This window comes from Pristis pectinata, chromosome 11, assembly GCF_009764475.1.
Source record: "Pristis pectinata isolate sPriPec2 chromosome 11, sPriPec2.1.pri, whole genome shotgun sequence".
NCBI classification, from domain to species: domain Eukaryota; kingdom Metazoa; phylum Chordata; class Chondrichthyes; order Rhinopristiformes; family Pristidae; genus Pristis; species Pristis pectinata.
This window is the reverse complement of record NC_067415.1, coordinates 27,392,603-27,411,698: the sequence shown is the minus strand read 5'-3', so window position 1 is coordinate 27,411,698 and position 19,096 is coordinate 27,392,603. Positions and strand designations below refer to the sequence as shown.

The following is a 19,096-nucleotide window of genomic DNA, read 5'->3' as shown; positions in this document are numbered from 1 at the left end:
CAAAATCCAAGTTAAGATGGGGTGTAATTTGGAGAAGGACATGGAGATAGTGGTGTCCACTGTTCTTTTTCTTTTTAGTAGTAAGGAACATAGTTTGATTGAAGAATCAAATTGCCTAGTGCATCTTGTTCATAGTACACAATACCAATGCACTGTGACTGCAGTAAGGGAAATGAATGCGTAGGGTGTACAAGATGCAAATCAAGTGAACTACTCTTTCCTTGATGATGCTGACTTTTTCATATCTTGATGAAGCTGCCCTCATCTGGCTAAGAGCTGCTTTAAAATGGGACTAGGAGACATCCTGGAGCAACTCTTGCCTTGGGCTGATACAGTTGGCCTCCAACAACCATAGTCATTTTTCTTTGTATGTCTCCCACCAATGGAGGATTTCCCTGATGATTCCCATTAACTTCAGTTTTACCAGGGCTCCTTGATACCAGTCAACTGCTGCCTTGATATAAAAAAAATGCATTAATTTCACTTCAATCTCTGGTATTCAGCTCTTTTCTCCGTATTTGGAACAAGGGTTTATTGAGGCTTGGAGCCAAACGTCCTGGTGAAATACACAGTGAGCATGAGTAAACAGGTGAGCAACACTTGAAAGCACGGTTGATGACACCTTTCATCACTTTGCTTTTGATAGTAGGCCGATGTGGCAATAATTGGTCTCATTGGATCTGTCCATCTTTATGTGGAGAGACGTACCTGTGCACTTTTCCACTTTAGCTATTCCCTCCCGATTCTAAATGTACTGCCATATTTAACTGCTAAGAATGGTGATGGAGGAGTTGAGCCACTACCACATACGATTCTGTAAGTAAGACAAGCTGTTGCTCAACTTCTCTCTAGGTCCAACTTTCTAATTTCTGCTTGACTGAGAAGCATTCTCCGAACTTGTTATTTCCAGTGCCCTGTTCAATGTGATTATATTCTTGCAGCACTTTGATATAATGCATGGCTTAAGGATCAAGTGCATTGCTATAGGTCTGAGTAAGGTCAGAATGTCCTTCTCCCAAAGAACCATGTGGCATTTTATGGTTAGTTTCACAATTGGCATTACTGATAATTTTAATTGTGAATTTATTTAATTAGCTGAAGTTAAATTCCTTAGTTGCCATGATGAGATATGAATGCGTGTTTCCAGATCATTACACCAGGCAACAATACTGCCATTTGCTACTAATCAACTAATTCAGTGAACTAATCCAGTAACATAAACAATTTGCAGCCGGACTCTTACTTTCCAAATGAGTGGAATACAGCTATTATTTTTACCTCATGTGCACGAAGGATTTACTTCTAATAAATCACTGAACATTGGCAACATCCTGTGGTTGTCCGAACATCTTATGTAGCTATGAGGCCACATCCTATACAGTTAACAAAGGATCTTTGACCTGAAATGTTAACTCTATCTTCCCACAGATGCTGCCTGATCTGTTGTGTGTTTCCAGGATTTCCTGTTTTTAATATCCTATCTAGCCCACTGAGTATGTATACTGAAGTTCAAAATGGCCTTCAATTTGAAAAAACATTGTTCAATTCAATCGAGTCGGAGTCATACAACATGGCCCTTCAGCCCACTGAGTCCATGCTGAACGTCAACCACCCATTTACACTAATCCCACACTCATTCCATTTTATTCTCCCCACATTCCCATCAACTTCCCTCAGATTCCACCACTCATCTGCACACTACAAGCAACTAACAGTGGGATGTGGGAGGAAACTGGAGGACCCAGAGGAAACCCATGTGGTCATAGAAGAATGTGCAAATTACACACAAGTAGTACTAGAGGTCAGGATTGAATTCAAAATACTGGTGCCATGAGGCAGAACCTCTACCAGCTATGCCACTCTGCACCACTATGATGAAAAATTGAAAATTATATGTGACAAATTAACACCACTGCAATTTTCTATCTTTTCCCACCCTCCCTTCATTCTCCTTATATTTTTAACAGTTTTTGCATGAAGCCTTTTTGGAGAAATGCAACAAACCTCATTTGAATCTATTTTCAAAACTGTAAAACGATTCTGTTTTTTTTGGTTTCCTGAATTTGATTTATTACTTATAGATCATAGAGCTTCTATACATTTACAATTGGAGCCAATGACCTAAATCAAGTTGATTGATAGCTGGCAGTTCTGAAGGAAATTGGGCAGAATCCATCAGGCAGAAGGTACAAAAGCTTGAAAATAAGAACAGCTTCTATCCCACTGTTATAAGACTCTTGTACATTAATGATGAACTCTTGATCTCACAATCTACCTCGTCATGGCCCTGGTACCTTATTATCTACCTGCACAGCACTTTCTCTGTAACTGAAACACTAAATCCTGCATTCTATTATTGGTTTTCCCTTCTACTATCTCAACATACTTGTGTTTTGAAATGATCTATATGGATGGCTTGCAAAACTAAAATTTTTTTCACTGTATCTTGGTACATGTGACAATAATACACCAATTCTAATTCTCACCTCAGCAAATCCAAGGTCAGAAGCCACATATCTGTCTGTTCTGCCACTAGATTCACGATTGAGTCCAGCAGCAGAACAGTGATGAGACGATCTAGGTGCAATTTGCACATGGTCCTCAACTTCACACTGGGGAAGGCTAACAGGAATGGCGATCCCAATCTTTTGAAAGCAGTCACCAACTCTGCAGACAAAACTAAAGCAGTCAATTTTTTTTATTTATGTTAGTTTGATATTTTAATTATTTGGTGTTTTTATGTGGTTTTTTTATATTTTAAAAAGTTTATTCTTTTCCCCCCAAATCATTTAACTACTCCAATAGGTTTTAGATGACTCTGTCAGAGACATGTGCATCTGGAAAAGGTATAAATCAGTTAGAGACCTTGATCAAGAGTGCAGTGAGTGCTGGCCAGAAAGATCTGGCTGATATTTTCATTTGCAGGCACTGAAGCACATTTAAATCCATTCTTCTACAACAGCAAGTGAACCCCAAGCAGTCTAACCACTCTTGATTGTTGCGGCATGGAATATATTCACAAGCATCTCGACAATTCATGACACTTTTATATTTCAGCACAATAGGTATCCAGTATCATGAAAATCACTATACTAACCACGAAGTTATTTGGATAGCATCTCTTCCCTCCACCTAAACTACCAAGAAAAATATCCTCAATGGGTTCCTCTTCACGTCATATTGCATCCTCAATAGATTCCCCTCCACATCATACTGCATCCAGATTTGAACATATATCATTAAGCTACATTGGTCACCTTTTTAAGAGCACGACCACCCCATCTCAAACACTGCAGCACTTTAAGAGATGATCCACCACCAGGAATAGGATAATCCACCACCAGGAATAGGATAAAGGACTTGACTGGTACTCTCAATTCCAAGAACAAAATATGTCTTGCAAAGTAGATCTTGCAATACCCAGGAAAACATGGCTTAGGTCTTAAGTATAGGCGACCCCTGCATTACAGCTGTTCAGGTAACAGAAATTTGCCCTTGCAGAATTCACAAATCACTGCCCAAAAATTTGAGGAACAGAAAATACGGTCTCACGGAATTTATGTGAACAAGTTAGTAAGTAAATAACTTGCATTTCTTGGAACATAACTCTCCATAATGCAGAGGTCACCTGTATATGGAGATGTCATTTTAACAGTATCTTTATATGGATTCCTTTTCTTTCCCCATTGAAAAAGGTGCTTAAATATTGATAGGCTTCCAAATAAAATTGCAGTTAGTTTTCCATAATATTTCAACCAAAAATAGCTTATTGGAATATTTTCTCAATAAACTGATGATATTTTGATGCTATTGTTCACTTGAAAGGTGCCGTCACTAATTTTACAAGACAAAATCAAAAATATGAATGCACATATTTATTTACTCACTCAACCTAAACAAAAATAAGAAATCTTTCAAGTGTGTAAAACAAGACTATTTTATGCCATGGTGTATTTATTCAAATAGAAAAATATGGCGAGTTAATCACAATAGCCTACAAATGAAAAACAAGTTAACACGTTCTGTTGGGTTAGAAATCATCAGCAAAACGTGAATGATAAGTAATTTGGTAGATTTGAATTCTATATTTGAAGTAGCTATGAATTTAGAAGGCCAATTATTTTGAATAAAAAGTGTAAAATTGTCATTTTAATTAATATTCAAGGCAATGTGTGTTATTTCATGCACTGCACATTTTTAAATGACTGGCTATGAAAGTTATTTTTGCTAAACAACATAATTGTAAATTTCAAACCTATAGATGTCAATGTGTCCTGTTCGTGGAAGCTCTTCATCAAGAGGAAATAAATAAATTTTGTTGTGGTAATAATTTATTTCATAACTGGTTTCCAGCAGGCATAACATACCTAAGATAGTATCTTTGGGGCTAATAAAGACCAGCAAGTATCATCGTTTCTTGGATAAAGAATGTATTTATGACTCAAGCTTGCTTGTCCTGTTTACATTAAATATTTAGCACATTGTACATAGAAGCACTGTGAACATGCTATCATTCACCAATGTTTCATCAAGGATTGCTACTCATCCTTAAAAGATTGTTTTGCTTGAATTTCAAAAGTGCAGAAGCAGATAAAGTACAACTTGTAAGGCTTTACGGTCTATAACCTTAACTATCCAAATGTCTTGATCAGTTTAAATATCTTGGTATTTTATCTGGTGAATCTTATTATTCATTTTGAAAAGGGACCTCACTTTAAAAAGGGACCTCACTTTAAAAAGGGAAACTAAACATTCTCAAAGGGACTTCCATTGATGTGTCTGTTTAAACTACATGCTTAGAATTTAGAGTGTTGACCATGTACTCCAGACACACTACTGGGCGTTCCTCCAATTTAATTTAAATTCAGATAAGGAAAAGTTCTGCTGATGTCCCAAGGAACATTTATTCCTCAACCAACATCAACAGAAATAGATTATCTAATAATTTTTGCATTGCTGCTCGTAGGACATTGCTGTGTGGAAATTGACTGTGCAACTGCCTACATTACACTAAGTTGTCATTACAGGCAACCCCTACTTTACTGTAGTTCAGATAATGGAAATTTGCCTTTACGGAATTCACAAATCACTACTCAAAAGTTTGAGATTCAGAATAAAATTCACTAACATGGAATTTCTGTGAGAAAAAAGTAACAAAATAAAAACAAATTCTTTTTTCCAACTTGCATTACTGACACATACACAATGTGACTTTGCATTACAGAAAAAAAAAATCGCAATACAAGGAACACAATCCCCACATAACATGGGGGTTTGCCTGTATTCATGAGGGACAGGGGCATAGAGTTCCTGCAAATAGTGAAAAAAAAAGTTGCAGATACTATCAAGGTTGTGAGCAATGACAGCAAGGCTGCAAAGACATACAGCAGTCAACTCCTCCATGGATATAACAATTTCTACAAGCTGAAACGTACAAGCACTCCAGACACCAGCTCCGGCTGCATACCCAGCCCACAATCCTGAACCCCTCCACTGTTCAAGGCCCAAGCTCTGGCTCATACTGACTTTTGATTTTTCACTACTTGCCAGCAAAAGGCATCAAACACAATTCAGCTTGCGGCAAACGGGATTCACTGGATACCACACAAGATTGGTATGGGGGAAATGCACTATATTTATCAACACTGGCAGTGTCAACAAAGCCAACCTCACAACCATACGAGTCTGCAGTTAGAAGTCAGCAGATAATGAGCAATTATTGTACTCTCTAAAAGTAGTTCAATGGCTGCTAAGTGTTTTGGAAAGTCCTGAAGATGTGTAATGCAAGTTACTTTTTTAACTAAGTTTTGTGCACAATATCCAAATTCCTTTAAAATTTAGCACTCCTGGGGGCTCAACAAACCTCATGCAAAATGTGTGACACTGGTACCCAAAACACAGCATCATTTCCAGATCCTTAATGTGCATCATTAGTGCTTAAATTTGTCCTCCATTCAATTTAGTTCTTCAGTGAGAATTTGGCCATGGCTGAAGGCAGGGAGGCTCAATGAAGATCAAGGCCAAGGATTGGGGATGACAGGAAATGGTGGGATCTTCCATTGAGAGCAGGGCCAGGATGAAGGGTTGGGAGAAGGTTGCTCTAACAGAATTAAGGCCAGCAAGGGAGAAGGATCTTACAGAAGGATTGGAATCTCCATTTAGACAACTTAGAAGTTCAGGGGTCAGAGGGGTCTTTGAGGGTCAGGACATCAGGACAACTTCCCAACTGTAGTGCCTTTAGTTCATTCTACTATTGTTAAACTCCATTACTAGAACACTTTTACTTTGTCTTAGGGAATGAATTATTGCAAATGCCCTTTCCACTTACACCAGCTTCTATTAGTCTTCTGGCAAAGTTACAATGGATAGGCAGGGCAATCCTTGTGGAAATCTAACTACTCAGAAAAGAGTGAACCTAGATCAAAACCAGCGATGAAGCTATTGGCATAATACCAAAATTCATGCTTGTGATGCTGAAGCAGTTGGCAGTACAGAAATATTGTTGAATTTAGAAGAGCTAAGACCCCAGGAATTTTTTATCTACTGCATTGCATGGCAAACAAATGTATTAACATTCCCCCCAGAATAATACTGGAAGCTTCCATGTGTACGTTCCCATCTGATTCAGAAGTGGATGAGTGAAAAACAGGAATCCAATGTTTTTGTGAGCATATTCATAGCCGGGATAATTATCTGGTAAACAGGTAGTTGCATCAACGCCTCATGCTGATATTAGAACTGGCAATGCCACATTTCAAAAGGGCATGCAACAATAAAACACTGTATACATTTGATCCTTCCCTTGGTTATTTACTCTTCAGAACACCAGTCAGATCCCTTCCATTTTAGTGGATCTCTCTGGTAGGGTGATTAAGTAATTGTTCCAATGCCAACAGTATCCTTATTCACACATGCTAATTGGATCTCAACAATAAAATTTATCTTCAGACTGAGTGCAGTAGTTACAGGAATCATCTTCACCATAATTACTCAAGGTCAGCCCCCAACTGGTAGTTAAAGTTATCTTCCTTGAAATCAGACAGTTAAAAAATAACAGGAAACAGAGATACAATGGAGATAGGCTAAACTAAGGTTCCGTTGGCTGCTAAACAAATGACACGTGACTTGATAAAAGAATAAGAATTCTTTATAAGTATAACAAATTGAGAACCTCCTTTGGGATAGTCAGTCTGTAGAACAATAAACCATGATGAATATTTTCCATGATCACAGTCATATACCTGTCTGAACTCTGGTCTGTTCTTACAACTTTACTTTGCAATTACAGAGAATATCAGCTGTTCACCAAAAATTCACACAATAATTAGAGTGCCAGGTGTATCCATTTAATCATAGACATTGCTTATATTTTTGCAAGAGTGCATGAATATGTGATTATTTACTTCCAAATTACAACAACAAAATAGTTAAAAATCAAGGAAGAGGATGTTCATGATTGTTAAAACAAAATTTAATATTTTATGATGTGAAAATAAAACATCCAAGAAATGGGATTTCCTTATCATTTACTGAGATTCACCTGATCCATTTAATTCCAAATGAATGTCAAATTTGCTTCACGGGAAGAATCATAACATGAAATGGAAAATATTCAGGAAGACTTTTGGATGAGTCTTTCTTAAGCAGAATGATGCAATGCATAACTCCTACTTATGGTTGAAAGAAGGATTATGATTAAAAAGCTTGTGAGGAGAGCAAAGTTGGCAGGTCAGGCAGAAGCACTGGATGCATCTTGGTTCATGGTTCAGACTCCCAGCTCCCCCATCCATTGCCTCAAACTAGCTCCCTCCTTCGTTGCTTTGTGCCTCATTGATCTCCCTTCTCCGCAAACAAGAACTGACCAACTCCGTGGACATTTAGAGACCTTTACCTCCATTGATCATGACTGGGCCCTGTGATTGCAGGGACCTGAATGTGCAGGCAGAAATTACTTCATCCATTGTAGCTTTCAAATTACAGTGCTAAAAATATCAACAGTTATGATTTTATTGATATGTACAGAGATCCAGCAATGTAGCATTTGATCTTGTTTAATGTCGAAGTATCTCCAGTTTACTTTGATGAATAGGAGGTAATCCTAGGTTACCTCAACAAGAATCTTCTCTCTCCTTAGGACAGAAAAATATAAAGTATAACTATAAGCTTTGAATGGATCAGACAGTGCCCGTACAATTGGCTGTGGGAAAAAAAAAATTGTTGGAGAAAAGCAGTAATAGAGTTATTCAGCTTGAGGCTTGAAACTGATGAACAACCGTAGCCCAAATGAACAGGGGGCAAGCTGTGAAGGAATTCTCTGAACTACACTGATCAGTCTGAAGAGCACCCAGGGTATTGATAATGGTGAAGGAGTCCTAGTGGAGGTTTATAGGCAAAAGTGATTACAATTTAAATTGGTCAAAAACTCATCTCATCTGGGGGTAGTAAGTAACAGGGCAGAATATGTGATCCCTTACATGGTATCCTGGTTAGAGCCACAACCTCCATACAAGATCAGAATTAGGCCATTCAGCCCATCAAGTCTACTCCACTATTTGATCATGGCTGATTGACTTTTGCCTTTCAACCCCATTCTCCTGCCTTCTCCCCGTAACCTTTGACATCCTTACTAATCAAGAACCTATCAACCTCTGCTTTAAATATACCCAATGACTTGGCCTCCACAGCCATCCACGGCAATGAATTCCACAGATTCACCACCCTCTGGGTAAAGAAATTCCTCCACATCTCTGTTCTAAAGGGTTGTTCTTCTCTTCTGAGGCTATGCCCTCTGGTCCTAGACTCGCCCACTACTGGAAACATCCTTTGAAGATTTCTCAGTGGTTATTGCCATGTTTAGAAAAGTGAGAAGCAACAATTTAAACACACAAGATTCTGAAGGGTTGTAACAGGGTGGATATGGAGAGAATCCAGAGCTGAAGATCATGCTTAACATGGGGATAATACAAAATTCTCTCTCTCAGGTAGAACTCTCTTCCCCAAAGCCAATGGTAGCAAAGTCTTTGAATGTTTTCAAGGCAGAATTAGAGTAATTTTTCATAAGCAAGAGGATGAAAAGTTACTGGAATAGGCAGGAATGTGAAGTTGAGGCTGCAGTCAGATCAGCCATGATCTTATTGAATAGTAGAGCAGACTCAAGGGGGCTGAGCAGCTTATTCCTGTTCTCAATGCTCTGTTCATAAGTTTTATAGCAGCACTGACTCACACCAGTAACTCCATCCTGAGGGAGTCAACAGTAGCCAACAATGCCTGAAGGGATGGTTCTCAGAGGTCAAGGGCTATACTCTACATCAATGGCTTCTCACATCTTTTCACACTCTAACCACAGCAACTAAGTGCAGATACAAGAGCCACCAATACATCAGAGTTGTAGTGAAAAGCACCATTGTTCTCCCAAGTACAAGATTCTGTTGCTTTCAACAGTCCAGGAATGCCCTGAAATGTATTCCAATCATAGGCAGCAGCTGGTGGAAGAGGGGGAGAAGAATGGAGACCCTGAGCCTGTGGACCACGAAGGAGAGCCTGAACACATTCAGGAGCAAGACAGCACAGATATGTAGAGGAGGAATGAAAGACAACTGATGGGAAGCTCTTGCAGATGTACAAATAAAACCTTTTTTTTTCTGGTTACAGACCAGCTGCTTGTTGTCAAGTAGAGGTTTTTCCAGTTGATGAGCATTCCTGGGAAATATGATGGTGTCTAGAGAGCCAAGTGTGTCCAGATGATGATACCCTGTACCAATGAGAAGCCAGCAAGAGTTGCAAATCTGGGCACCTGCTCATTCTGACTGACCTCATCAGTGGCAAGATTTATATAATTTGGTCGCACTGAAAAATGTAGGTCAGCTAACTTATGTAATTGTGCTCAGCCAACTGCAAGGTCCTGCAAGTGTCCCAGCAGAGCGTGGGAGTGATCTCAAAGCAAAGACATTGAGGGTGGGGTTGCTTTGTTGGATGCTGATAAAGCGTGGCCATCAGGTTCACCAGGCAATAGGATGTGTTCCTGTGTGCTATACGTAATTTGCATTCCGAATACACTATTCTCAGCCCCCTCAGTGACTGGTGTTCAGACATTTAAGGAAACTCAGCCACTTTCTGTACAAGCATGTCCTCTTGTGACCATGACTTCTCAGCTGATCTCCTCCCTCATGCAGAGTTTAAGATATGCAAGCAGTAGCCACATGTAGGAACAGAGGGATCTCAAGGGCTCATGTGATCCTTAAAGGTGGCAGGACACAGAGAGTAGTTAGCAAAGCATAGTGTATCCTGGACTTGATAAATAAAATTGTTGAATACAGTGAAATTATGCTGAATATTTATAAGATTCTGGTTAGGCCACCAGTTGAGTAATGCATCAAGTTCTGGCTGCCACATAATAGGAAGGATGTGAAAAGTTCTTTAGGGGATGCTGAGGAGACTTAGCAGAAAGATAAAAGGGGAGATGGATTTTAAAAACTGGGTTTGTTCTCTCCTTGGAGCGGAGAAGGTTGAGGGGAGATTTAATTTGGATTTACAAGACCAGGCAGTGAGGAAGTTGAAAGTCAACATGACCTTAACCTCCAGGGAAAAAGCAGTCCAGATCTTCCCACAGTATTTCACATCTTCCTGACTCCACACAGTCTCCTGCAAGAACGTGGAAATGGACACCTCCATGCCTCTTGTCATTTTCTGCACCCTGGCAGATAGACTTGACAATCTGCCAACCATGATGTCCATCCGCAATAGCCTTGTCGTGAAAGTATCCAAATTGTGATCTGTATCCAAGTCCTCTGGGACATTATGGATGCATGAACACTGCAGCTTCCTGCACCTCCCCAATCCAGAGAACACCTGTATGCCTTATGCCAGACTGCAGGCATCTGGTGTATTTCCCCATCTCCCCTTGCAAGCATCCCTCTAATCCATTTCACTCATCCCTTATGGTGCCATTCTCTGTGGTAGTGCTGTGGAGTGTCAGACTCAATGAAGTGTTATGGTTATCACACTCATTATCCCTCTTCTTTCTCTTTCCCTCCATTCTTCCCACCTGATCCTCCTGCTCAATTTCCTCATGCTCTGAAAAAAGTGAATCAGCAGATTTCTCTTTATACCCTGGAAAGACAAAACAGAAGATAGCTGCACTTATAAGTTGCACCAAAACAACTTCATGGTATTGCAGCAGCATACATGATGATGAAGATGTCTACTGCAGATCATTTTAAAGAATATGAATAGTAATCATAATGAAATATCGTCAATAAGCATACCGGTGAGATTTCCTCGTCTCTACTTGTGAGGTGGTTCGTGCCTCTGTGACCCCTCTGCCCAAAGGAAGAGGATCATCTCCTCCAACTTGGTAAGGCATTCCTGCGAGCGTAGGCTCCCTCCTACAGTGTAAATGGAGGAGATGAAGTAGACCGAGTCAACATTTTCATTATTGTACATTTGTACACTTGACCTCTATGTGAGCATGAGAGAGGGTAGAATGTCCATGTTGGGATGAAGGTAGGGTGACAGTGTAGAAGAGTGAAGAGGTGAGCATATGCACCTTCATGTGTGTTTGAACAAGTGTGTCTGAATGAGAAAGCACTATTTTTCATGGCGTTCAGCTTACCTTGACTTATCTTGGGAGGACATGAATTTTTTTTTTGCAGCATTCATCCATTGTCCATGGATTTTCAACTCTGGAGGAGATCATTCACACTACGTTCATCTTGTGTTGCTCCCAGCAATTCTCCTTGACTCCCATGGCAGAGATCTCACTCCTGACATGCATCTCACTTATTTGGAATTCTCCCTTTCAGAAAATTGTTGAAAATCTCTCCTTCTCCACTGCCACTTCTCTCTCCTCTACGACTACCATTGGGGGAAGGTGGCTTTAGGGACAGATAAGCTTCCTTGACTGCTGTGCAGTATAGTCTTGGCAGTTGAGCTGAATTGAGTGTGATCCTGTTGGGAACCACGCAGTTTACGTTTTACAGTTTCTTTCTGGTACAAAACTCAAGAAATCGTGCTTCAAAAACCTTTTTGGTCAATTCTGCATTTTCTTTTTATATCAGAGAAACTAAACCCAATGATGATTTAGTATGCTAAAAATAGATGAAATTTAATTCTAGGCTAATAATCCCCTAATAGTAAATCCAAATAAAATTAACTTTAAGAGGCTCCTTTGGCTCAACACAGCTGTAAAGATCAAGAAGGTCCCAAATTCATTCAGCTGTGCTGAATTAAGTAGGTTATTGGAATGAGTATAATAAATGGCTTTATAAGAACAAAAGAAAGAGGAGCAGAAGGGGGCCACATGAGCCTTCTCTACCATTCAATACGAACATCTGATCTTTGGCCTCAACAGCACTTTCCTGCCTGATTTCCATAACCCTCAATTCCCCTAACATCCCAGTATATTCAAAGCTGAAACGTTTAATTATTCAGTATATACAGCCCTTTGAGGTAAAGAATTCCAAAGATATAGAACCCTGTTAATGAGAAGAAATTCTTCCTCATTCTGTCCTAAATAAACAGCTGATCCTTTATCCCATCCCTTCTGGTTCTAGACTTTCCAAAGTAAATACCCTCACATCATCTATCCTGTCAAGGCCTCTCAGAATTTTGCATTTTTCATTTAGACCACCTCTCATTCTTCTAAATTTCAGATAATATAGCCAAATCTACTCAATTTTCCATCATTTGACTAGCACTTCTTCATAGGAATCATCACAGCAGATCTTCAAGTCAAGAATGCCCTTCCTTAAATAAAGGGACCAAGTCTGTACACAGTATTCCAGATGCAGTCTCACCAAAGTTTGCAAGCTTCAAACTGGTACTTAAAAAATGTACTGCAACCTGATAGGTACCATGAACAACAGAATTTTACAACATTTAAAGCTAATGGTTTAAAAGTGTTTAGTATATGGCACATACTGTATGAAGAATAATATAGAATAAATATTGCATTTCTAGTTATTGCAGCATAAAAACCACGAGGGCCAACATAAACCCTTTCCAACTATTCATGATATTGACTGTTCTGGAATAAGTTCTCTCTACTTCTATTCCTACAAATCACCAAATTCACTGTTTAATTTTTTTTTTACAAGCAATAATGTGACATCATTAACATGATTAACCTGAAAAATACTGAGTATAAATAACCCTGCAGCAAAACATACTCTTAAACATAATGAATGATACCAATCCAATTTCTCAGCAACCTATAATCTCATTAATTAACTCAGTCAAGTTCATAATTGATCAAAGCGTAGAAGTGTACCACATTGCTCGATTATATCCATAACTTGAGATGGGCAGTGTAAAATATTTTCCACTTAATAACCTTTTGAATTCTTACCAGTTAGCCAGGTGAAGAGATTTCCCACGAAAGTAGAACATGTTTGTTGGTCTTATCAAAAGTTTATGATGTACAAAACTAATCCAGTATTTTCCATGTCATACTCTTATTAATATTTCCAGACAGATTTTCTAAATTATATTACTTAAATTAATGCTAAAATTATTTCCAATATATTGATTGCTCTGCAAAAGCAGCAAACCATGGAAATTCCATCACTAAGCACAATGCTTCTGTGCACCACCCAAAAGAATTTAATCAGAAAAGTCACTGCTTAAAATAATTGAGTTCTTACTGCATATTTCTCACAGTTCAGCAAATTGCTTCCAGGTCCTCTACACACATGGAGCATTTATACACAAAAGCACCTGGAATTGCACAGGGTCATCCAATGGTTGTGTTATAAATATCCCACAGCAACAAGGGCCAATCATGTGGAAGCAGGTCTTCATAACAAGTCTGTGACCTGCTTCACTAAGATTTAAAGGGGGTCTACTTGACTAGGGTCAGGGCCATGGTTTGAACTTTTAACCACCTACAAGTGCGTGCCTATTAAATTATATACTTAGCCCTCATTACAATTCCCCATCACTGTATCCCAGGTCCACTGCAACCACGGCCCTTCACCCAACACTAAAATGTAACCTCAACCTTTATGTATCACTGAATTGTTATCCTGATCCTGCCTTGCCCAGCAACCAATCCTCATCACACAATCCCCACTACTCCATGCTCCTGAGCCACTCTCCACCACCAACCATAATGGCAAAGTGGGGCAAAGCCCATTGTAGAGATTTTCTGCACAAGACTTGTGGTAGAATTTGCAAGCTCTGCTGCTTATCAAGGACAATAAATATCTTGGAAATAAATTTAACATTAATTTTAATCAATGCATAATTTAGAAAATCTGTCCTTGTTGAAGTTTTGTTCGTCAAGTGCAATTGAGTTGTGTGACTGTGGACCCACATATAAAACATATATTGGCCACTCTGTGCATCACTGATTTAACATGTTTAATTTAACATGTGTAAAATCTGCAGGCTTTACCAATATGGAAAATATGAAATTAATTTGTTTTCTATTTTTCACACATTATCTTACCTGTGTTTAAGATGTGCTTCCAAGTCACAGCGCTGCATCACTTCTTGACAATTACTTTCAAAGGGACATGACACCAGCAGTTTATCTAGAAGTTTGTGAACAAGAATGCTGGATTTTTTGCACAATTTAAAGTGAAGCCGTTTGCGGTCTAATGGGCAAAAGTCCTTCTGTCTCAAAAAATTTTGGAGGCACTTGTAGCAAAATGTATGTCCACAGGGTGTATCCAATGGCTGCAACAATGGCTGGAGACAAATATGGCAGACGAGGTCATCGTCCACTTCATGTTGGTAATTGTACAGGTGGTTCTCTTGTGTCCAGTGCTGCTGACCACATGCAAAGCATAATGGGTTTAAAGGGGACTCCTGTTCCTCTACATCAATGTCACCATTGGTAGTACTCATGGTAACTCAATTTGGCACAGCTGCTATCAATCAGCTAATCATCTAGTCATCAGTTCATGGTCAGATATTCAAATTAAATCTACCCTGGTCCCAGCAATCCCAGAGCCTCATTGTTCTGTGGGGAAAAGAATCAAACAGTTAATTTCCATCAAGGTATAGCTGCCTTATTCAATTATTTTGTCATTATTCATTTACTGAGGAAGATATAATTTGAAGGGATCAAAAATGAATGCTTTCAATAAAGAATGAAGATATTTAAAGGTGCTCTCTCAATTGATGCATTGCATTTACTGACATCTGGGTACCTTACCATTCTCTACAAAGGTTCTAATGATAGAACTGTATTGAGAAAGAAGCAAAATTCAACTTGATTCATGAAAGCGCATACCAATGTCTAGCTGTCAGTGAGTGTGGGGAAGTGAGAATTAGTGCCCAAATAGTCATAAAGTTACATCATAAGTATAGATTGAAAAGGTGCCACTACACATCTGGTGGTACTTTACCCTGCATGCTGCAGATTTCTTATGGTCTTGCTCTAGGATGCTATTTCCACAACATCCTGCAACATGCACCTGGCTATTACTCAAGATGGCCTCCTATACCTCCATGGCACAAAGTGACACAAAATATTTCTCTCCTGTTGATCACTTCTACAAGCATTTTGAAGTCTTTCTGTAATGCAGCTAAATTAATTTTTTTTAGTAGGATATGGCACTTTACAAATAAGGAAGCATTCGAAAAAATAGTGCCTCCACTGTTGCACTCGGATTACAAATAAAAATCATGTTTTTTGTCATTTTCAAAACCGGTGCTAGGACTCAGCACTCTGCAGCTTTAACATTGATTTGGGAGCAAATGAATCTCTAGCTCACAGGGTTCTCAGTTACAGTGGATTAGTCTCATGTTCTGCTGATGAAAACCTTCCAATATTCACCAGTCTCCATCAACTGTCTCATGATTGATCATTTTCAGCATTAAGGCTGTGAAATGCCTCTTTCTCTCTAAATTCTCACATTTTTCCATTTGAGCATTTTAATGGTTACTGTAGGTGTAATTCTCTTATATTTTTCTACTTAGAAAAAAAGCTTTGATAGCTCTAATATTGATAAAGGATGGAGTAATGATCTAAAAGCTTTATTTGAACTAAAGATATTTGTTGACATTCACTGCCTTACTCTTAATCATCTGCACTCTTGACTTACAATTCCTTCTGCTGTAACTACTATTTAAGTATTATCAAGAGTGCAATGTGTATCTTAAAATTGCATTGTTGTTTGACATACATCCAACTCATGTACTACCCACAGTAATGCATTAGTCTTCAAGTGACAAATCGTGACTTATGCCTCCCACACTGAGTGAGTCATATTGCTTTTCTATGTCAATATATCATATAAGTGATTTGTGTACGAGCTAGTCCAAAGCCAGCAGAAAATAATTGGATGCAAACCAATTGCTGGTTATTTCTGCAGATCAGGCAGTACGAGTTTAAGAGATGATGGGTCACCTTCAGCCTGAGTTGCTGTGCAACAATATGTTGCCAAGTTCATAGTTGAGCAGGAACTAGGATGATCCAATTAGAACATAAATCTACTCTAATGAGAATGGTTTCACTAATCAATACTTCTACTAGAATATGGTTTTCAAAATAATTTTCAGCATACAATTAAACTGTCAGCAACTAATTTACAGAATGTGATACTGGTATTTGTTTGGTAGTCATTTATGGATTAAAAATCATGTTTGATTAGAGGTTTTAAAACAAATCAGAGGAAAATAGCATTCAAAAATCAAAAGGCCAAAAAAATCCAGTCTCTACACGATGCATTATCATCTCAACTCACTTGAGTGTACATCAGAATCATTTAACATTAGTCCAGGATCAGAAATAATATGCCCCACCTGTTTGTCATAGATTACAAGGAACCAATTAAAAATCATGTTTCCTTACAAAGCTAGTGGTCTAGGAGGGGGCATCCTGGGATAATTGCAAACCCTGAAAGTTCAAATTTTTCTTGGGTCAACATAAATCCAGTTGTTTAGATGACCAATCTGGACAAATAGCCCTAACCTAAGATAGGGCAATTTGTAAAAAAGAATGTGAAAGCATTTTCAGTAAAGGACTAAAGGAATCATTCTTTTCTTTCTGCAGAGTAGCATTCTTCTGTCATGATTTCCAGTCTTAAATGTTCTTCACTGGTGCAGACAGAATGTATCCTATATTGCTGAGGAAGTTAAGGGCTAGGATCTTCCAAACGTCTACAGATTCAGCAATAGTGCCAAAGGAATGGAAAACTATAAATAGGAAAATAGAAGTTAGGAGCAGGAGTAGGTCATCCAGTACTTCCAGCCTGCTCCACCATTCAATATCATCATGGATGATCATTCAAATTCAGTACCCTGTTCTGGCTTTTTTCCCCACATCCCTTGATCTCTTTAGCCACTCATACCACATTTAACTCTTTCTTGAATATATTTAATGATTTGGCCTCAACTGTCTTCTGCAATAGTGACTTCCACAGGTTCACCACTCCTTGGGTGAAGACATTTCTCCTCATCTCAGTTCTAAATGCCTACTCCATATCCTTAAGCTGTGACCCCTGGTTCTGGACTTCCCCAACATCACAAACACCTTTCCCACATCTAGTTGGTCCAGTCCTGTCAGGATTTTGTAAAGTTCGATGAAATCCCTTCTAATTCTTCTAAACCTGGGTTAATATAAGCCCTATCATCCCAATATCCCTTCATATGTCAGTCAAATTTACAGTTCAAAACAGGGGCAAATGTAAATCCAGTAATTTTGGACAAACAGTTTAATCCCAGTGGTAAGGAAAGTTCTAGAAACACACTAATCAAGGACATAATTAGCAATCACTTGGACAAATGTGCTAACCAACTTCAGAAAATTATTTTTGACAAAGTAATAGAGAGGGTTAATGACAGAAATCTAGTTGATGTGGTTGTATAAATGGACTTCTAAAAGGCATTTGATAAAGTGCCACGTAATATGCTTGTCATCAAGACAGAATAATAGGGTCACGCCTGTTGCAGACAAATGGAAAATCAGCAAAGTAACAGGAAACACGGTAGTAGTGGAAGGTTGTTTTTCGGGCTGGAGAGAAGAGTATAGCGGAGTTCCTCAGGTATTATTAGTTCTAGGACCACTGTTTACGCTATTATATACAAAGGTCCTCCCTAGGTTTTGGTAAAGTTCCATTCCTGTGAACTACTCATAACCTGGACAGTTTACAAGTTGGAAATGCAGCCATGAACCGAGTTCCCACAGAGCAAAAGATGCTTGCCTCCTCACAGCAGCCAGTATATCCATCCTGCCAGTCACCCAACTGCTTGTTCGCATGCAAGGGCTGTATGTAAGTCTGGTGTTTGTAAGGTGGAAAGCACTTCTATTAATGATTTGGACCTGGGTAGCTGGTTGGCAGGAGAATCAGAGAGGAGTTGTTGATGGGTACGTGAGAGAGAATGGATTACAATGAAACAAGTAGGGGAATGGAACTGATGGGTCGCTCTGAAAGTGGACATAGATTCAAAGGGCCACATGGTTTCCTATGTCATAAGAAAATATGAGAAGGAAGCTGATTGGCAAAAGCACCAAAAGTGACTTAGGTTTATTTTACACAGCCTGCATTTAGAATCTGATATGCAATGGCAGGGATAGGATCAATGGTACATTCAGCTGTAACATTCTAAAGAGATAAAGGAAAGAATTTGCAGAACTATGGGGTGAGGCTGGGGGAGCGGAACTAGTTGGATTTCTCTCGCATAGAAGAGGCATGAATTCTATGGGCCAAATGGCCTCCTTTCATCCTATAGCAATTTTGTGAAGTGGCACAAGTACCTGTCATGTGACAAAAATAAAGTGACCTCCTCTTAACCATACTAACAATAGCAGGATTAACATAAAAGGTGTTCGACACCTGGCACTTATGCAGGAATGCATGGATCTTTGGCTTTATAATTTAATATCATTTGATAATATTTTGAGGAAGATCCATAAATTTCTAGGCAATTGGATCGTCTATCACAAACTATTATTGAATTAGAGGCTATTTATGATTAGAAAACTAATGTGGTCAAGCAGTTAAATTGGTTTTCATGCATTTAGCTAATTAGAAGCAGAACATAACAGAGGTAAAACCAGTAATAAATATGAATTTCATAATTCTTCCTTAAGTAAACATGTAGAATTAATTTTAATTTTGTTTTACTATTGTTTATGCTAATCTTGACT

The 19,096-nt window shown here is 38.8% G+C and overlaps 1 protein-coding gene across 2 annotated transcripts in view; it reads right to left on the bottom strand.

Annotated features, from left to right (window-relative positions):
- The window catches only part of lnx2a (ligand of numb-protein X 2a), an 86,628-nt gene that overhangs the window by 42,848 nt on the left and 24,684 nt on the right, over positions 1-19,096 (bottom strand). The window contains exons 3-4 of one of the 2 annotated variants that reach the window (XM_052025512.1): positions 14,447-14,962; positions 11,265-11,384 (exon numbers count right to left, since the gene is read on the bottom strand). In XM_052025512.1, coding sequence (XP_051881472.1) covers positions 11,265-11,384; positions 14,447-14,847 — 521 coding nt within the window. In that variant the 5' untranslated portion in view covers positions 14,848-14,962. Of the gene's footprint in view, positions 1-11,264; positions 11,385-11,611; positions 11,788-14,446; positions 14,963-19,096 lie in introns of those variants that run through there. The other variant, XM_052025513.1, reaches the window with a different exon arrangement.